General features: G+C 40.0%; 1 protein-coding gene across 1 annotated transcript in view; it reads left to right on the top strand.

Annotated features, from left to right (window-relative positions):
• Positions 1–1,023: 1,023 nt before the first annotated feature.
• The window catches only part of LOC5514518, a 10,453-nt gene continuing 5,897 nt past the window's right edge, over positions 1,024–5,579 (top strand). Inside the window, exons 1-6 of the mRNA XM_048722769.1 lie at positions 1,024–1,042; positions 1,077–1,159; positions 2,776–2,933; positions 3,043–3,232; positions 3,702–3,844; positions 4,454–4,611. Of these exons, the coding sequence (XP_048578726.1) occupies positions 1,081–1,159; positions 2,776–2,933; positions 3,043–3,232; positions 3,702–3,844; positions 4,454–4,611 (728 nt within the window). The 5' untranslated portion in view covers positions 1,024–1,042; positions 1,077–1,080. The remainder of the gene's footprint in view (positions 1,043–1,076; positions 1,160–2,775; positions 2,934–3,042; positions 3,233–3,701; positions 3,845–4,453; positions 4,612–5,579) is intronic.

Genomic DNA, 5,579 nt, shown 5'->3' with positions numbered 1-5,579 from the left:
TCTCTAGTTATTTTATCTATCGAACAATTAGTTTTCAGGTTAATGGCATATGGTTGCTACGAAACAACGTTGCTACGAAAGTGAAAAGCGCTACATTCGAATAAATAGACTAAAATCACCACGCGTCCTCCAACTCGATTCCGTGGAACAGTAACTTCTCCGACACGTTTTTCTGTTCTAGGTCACATGATCATGGAAGGGTCAGATGACGTCATCACTTGTGTCATTTTTTTTAAACACTTATGTTGATAGTTCCAAGAGATTTGACAAAAAACGGAAGCTTTTATAAAACAAAAACAAAATTCCCTAGCAGCAGTTTTTTGTATCATCCACCCCTTTTATGTTCATTTTCCAGTTCGTTCATTGGCGTGGATTCGATAATGCAGAGACCAAACAATGAAAAACAATTCCCATCATATTTTTAGTGAAACCTTATTCTTTATGGCCACCATTCAGCCAAAAGAGAAGTGCTCTATGATGTGCGCTATTAACTTAAAGAAACATCATTTCATCATTTTTCTTCAGTAAAGCCTCGTCATGAATAAGGACACCTTGGAAAGCACGATATTTTTGTAACATCGCACTTTCTTGTTCTTTCCCTTCCCCTTTTGTCGTCGCAGACTATTCTCAGTTGTGTGCTAGTAGTCCAGAATACGCTCTATCCGCTTCAACTGTTTCTTGTTGACTTGTTACTGTTGTTGTGCATATATAATCATTGAAGGGACTACATAGATGACTTCCCCTTTGGCGTTTTTTTTTTTTTTTTTTTTTTGCAAATTGGCTGTAAAACGCACCGAGCTATGAATAAGTAGTCACGCGAATGTTACTTCGTCTGTGATTGGCTAAGTATTCTAAGTTTGCAGCCAACCAATGAAATAACAGAAGGGTGCAGCTATTTTTAACGTCACCGCAAGACGTCAAAAGAGATTTGTTTTAGCTACTTGTGACGTCACCTGAAACAAGAATCGCTTGAGTGACATTTGATGACTTTGGAATGGCTTTATAAAGAGCAGAGTTTTCGAAGAGTTTGGTTCAAGAAAGTCTTGTATTTTGTACGTTTGAGTGTTTTTTACCATCAAAATGGCTGTTGCTGGTGCAATCGAAGTAGCAGAACTGGCAGCCGAAGCTGCTGCCGAAGCAGCTGCCGAAGCAATTGCAGGTAAGTTCGTGTATTTAGACAAGAAGAATGCGATGATACGAAAGACAATATCATAGATCACAAAAACATTCACAAAACAACACAAATATTTAAATAATCTTAAATTCCATGCATTTTATTGCACAAAGAATGTAAAAGAGGTAGTAAATATATTAAGTATTTGGAATATAAAATATCACTTATCTAAATTGATTTAAGTCATGAAGTGCTGGAAATTTAGTTAAATTTGATGAAATTAGATTAGGAGATGTGGAAATCGGGGAAGGTGGGTATGGTTAAGGACTGGCGGAAAGTGGATTGAGTAAAAAGGAATTAATTTTTAAAGAAGGCTGGTCGATGATGGAGTACATGGAAACTAATTGAGGTGAATTTGACTGCGAAAATGTGTTTTAGTCTGAAAATGACTGATCCGAATTAACAACTGTACATAATCGGAAATGTGGAACTCGAGGAAAAATTGACCGGACCCGGGGGGGGGGGGGGGGTGGCTTTTGAGGCCCCCCAGCAACTTTGATCTGTAATAATTTTTGAACTAGTAAAGCTAGAGCATTGAAATTTGATGACTTTTCCAAAAATTCATCTGGGATCATTTTGGTGTAAACAAAATTTTGATGTGTACCATGGTAACCATGAGACATAGGTTTACTTAAAATTAGGCAAAACGCTTTAAGTCGTTAAGATAAACTATTAATACGACATACCCAACGTAAGTCCATGTTTTATAAGCGTTTTATACGTTATATAATTTTGAAAAAACACAATAAAAATTAACATCTCTATTTTAGGGGGGAGGGGTGGTGTTTTTTATGTCAATTTTTAACCTTCTCGAAATACTCCCTGTAAAAATAGCAAAAAAAAAACATTCATATCCACCTAAAATCCTTAATATAACTTGAAACGAAGATTAAATATTGTCAAAAAGCTTCAGATTTTGCTACCTAGTTTTTATTGATTAAAATAAATAACTTTCATTAAATCCAAGATGGCGGACCCAAGATGACGGATGCTGATGTCACATAATTAGCTAAAAATCGCTTATTTTTTTTAAACTAACATCTAAATTTGGCAAAATCCAATATCGGCTAATTGAATACAAACTAAAAATCGAATTATTGAATACAAACAAAATTTTAATGTTGCCGTACCGCAGGTGCTTCGTAAACTTTATGACTTGTATTCAGAAGAGAAAAACAGTGACTGTGATCGTTTTTGGTCAATGGAGAAAGTATCTGAAAAGAAACCGCCATCTTGGATTTGTATAATTTTTGCAAAAGAAAAAAAAAGATAAGTAATTGTTACAAAAAAAAGTATTTGCATGCATGTATTACTGCTCATAGTAATGATAAATGCATATTAGCTTTTAAAGTATGATCTAGTAAATCTAGTCACATTTTAGACAACAGCTTTGAGAGAGCAAAATTTACCCACCCCTTCCCCCCCCCCCCCCAAATATCCGAAGATAGCGGGATGAGTGTTCTGTCCCAGTGGAAGTTAAGCATGGGTGGACTTGGAAAACATCGATTGTCTTAACAAAGTAAACACTAGATTAGCCGAGTGAGGGACTAAAGGAATCAGAGATTTTGGTATACAATTGTAAAATGTATTTTAAAATTCAGAGACAACCGCGGAGGCCGCCGCAGAGGGGGCGGCAGAGGCGGCGGCTGAAGGAGCGGCAGAAATGGCAGCAGAGGCGGCAGCCGAGACAGCAGCCGAAACGGCATCCGAGACAGCGGCAGAAACTGCGGCGGAGACGGCCGCCGTTTCGGCGGCCGAAGTAAGTTATTTCTTTTTTTATCAAGAAAGTTTCGATTTTCCAGCGCAAAATTGAAACAAATTAAAAACATTATTCAATCTTGCCCTTCTGTGCCTTGTCCCCCCCCTAGGAAAGTATATCTGGAGGGTTAATTGCCAAGGTCGTTAAAGTCGGTGCGATTATTGTGGCCGGTGTAGCGGTCGGATCTGTTATTGATCTGATTAAGAGTGCGACAGGCGCGGGAATCAAGAAATGCGAACTTGACGCAGACACCAGGAGAAGTCTGGAAAAAGTGCAAGATGCACTCTCTCAAATGGCAGGTGAATTCTTATGAATGTGATTATTTTCTACAACGCTTATCACAAAGCCTTCTAGTCCCTTCATTTTTCCAGCTAAAGTCAAATACTATTCTTTTTCTATGCCCTCCCCTCAGCTAAAGTATAGTCAAATACTATTCTTTTTCTATGCCCTCCCCTCAGCTAAAGTATAGTCAAATACTATTCTTTTTCTATGCCTTCCCCTCAGCTAAAGTATAGTCAAATATTATTATTTTTCTATGCCCTCCCCTCAGCTAAAGTATAGTCAAATACTATTATTTTTCTATGCCCTCCCCTTAGCTAAAGTATAGTCAAATACTATTCTTTTTCTATGCCTTCGCATCCCCTCAGCTAATCCTGGGTACGCCCCTGGCCCCGATTCCCTTGTCTCAAAGGCTCTTTATCCGTTCTTTCCCTAAGTGAAAGGACAGAATAAGTTATTAATACCTTTTAACAATCGTTTTTTTCCTAGGCATGTTCAAAAGATGGAATGAAGTGCTGGGTAAACTCGGAAAAGACGTGGATCTAGGAAGCATTCAGGTGGATGTGGAAGGCGAGAAGGAGAGTATCCACGTCAGTAGTCTGTTTTACGGGGTACTTGACACCATCAGAAAGGTAAGCCAGGATAAGAGGTCAGATATAATAAGGTTTTGTCGTCTGAACTGACCTCAGCTTCAATATCACCTTAGTTGGTCACTCAGGAATTTAACTACATTTACGACAAGATACCGTTGCTTTACCCTAATTGTTCGCTAAAATTTTAGGATCGATTACGACAGAAAAGGTCACTATGAAAAGTTGCCTCAAAGATGTACAGGGTACACCCCCCCCCCCCCCCCTGGCGGCCAGAAAGTGGGTCATTTCATAAAAAAAAACAATGCCTTTTCAATACGATACCCATGACTGCGCACTACCCCCCTCCCCCCCTTCAGCCAATCCTGTGTACGCGCCTTCCTCATTAACATTTGGTGTAGCCCCCTCCGCAGGCCTCTCTTCTCACGGAAAGAAAAAGCGGGTTTTTTCGATGCGGGGTTCCTGTGGCGAATAGAGGAGGAAAATGACGCAGGGGGAGGGTCTCCCGCGTCCTAAAATGACAGACACAGGTATCCCGAATCTGAATAAAGGCCTTTACAGAGTAGAGTTGCCTCCTGCAGAGGAGGCTATATTTGGTGTATCCCTGAAAAAAATTTACTCACATTCCCTTGTTTCTCACATTTCATTTAGGACTTGGGCAAAGCGGAGGCCATCGCGAAGGAGTGCTCCGAGAGCTGTGCATGGCAAGCTAACCTACAAGTGTTCACGCTGCCCATTGTGAATGCTGTGACTGGCATGGTCGCCCTCGTGGATCTGAGAGATAAGAGCAGTAAACTACAGCAATACAAGTACGAGAAGACCGTAAGATAGAGAAGCGAACTGACTGAATAGGTGACTTTCTGTCTGAGAGATAAGAGCAGTAAACTACAGCAATACAAGTACGAGAAGACCGTAAGATAGAGAAGCGAACTGACTGAATAGGTGACTTTCTGTCTGAGAGATAAGAGCAGAAAACTACAGCAATACAAGTACGAGAAGACCGTAAGATAGAGAAGCGAATTGACTGAATAGGTGACTTTCTGTCTGAGAGATAAGAGCAGTAAACTACAGCAATACAAGTACGAGAAGACCGTAAGATAGAGAAGCGAACTGACTGAATAGGTGACTTTCTGTCTGAGAGATAAGAGCAGTAAACTACAGCAATACAAGTACGAGAAGACCGTAAGATAGAGAAGCGAACTGACTGAATAGGTGACTTTCTGTCTGAGAGATAAGAGCAGTAAACTACAGCAATACAAGTACGAGAAGACCGTAAGATAGAGAAGCGAACTGACTGAATAGGTGACTTTCTGTCTGAGAGATAAGAGCAGTAAACTACAGCAATACAAGTACGAGAAGACCGTAAGATAGAGAAGCGAACTGACTGAATAGGTGACTTTCTGTCTGAGAGATAAGAGCAGTAAACTACAGCAATACAAGTACGAGAAGACCGTAAGATAGAGAAGCGAACTGACTGAATAGGTGACTTTCTGTCTGAGAGATAAGAGCAGTAAACTACAGCAATACAAGTACGAGAAGACCGTAAGATAGAGAAGCGAACTGACTGAATAGGTGACTTTCTGTCTGAGAGATAAGAGCAGTAAACTACAGCAATACAAGTACGAGAAGACCGTAAGATAGACAAGCGAACTGACTGAATAGGTGACTTTCTGTCTGAGAGATAAGAGCAGTAAACTACAGCAATACAAGTACGAGAAGACCGTAAGATAGAGAAGCGAACTGACTGAATAGGTGACTTTCTGTCTGAGAGATAAGA

Source organism: Nematostella vectensis, chromosome 15 (assembly GCF_932526225.1).
Source record: "Nematostella vectensis chromosome 15, jaNemVect1.1, whole genome shotgun sequence".
Taxonomy (NCBI): domain Eukaryota; kingdom Metazoa; phylum Cnidaria; class Anthozoa; order Actiniaria; family Edwardsiidae; genus Nematostella; species Nematostella vectensis.
This window is presented reverse-complemented; position numbering and strand designations above follow the sequence as displayed.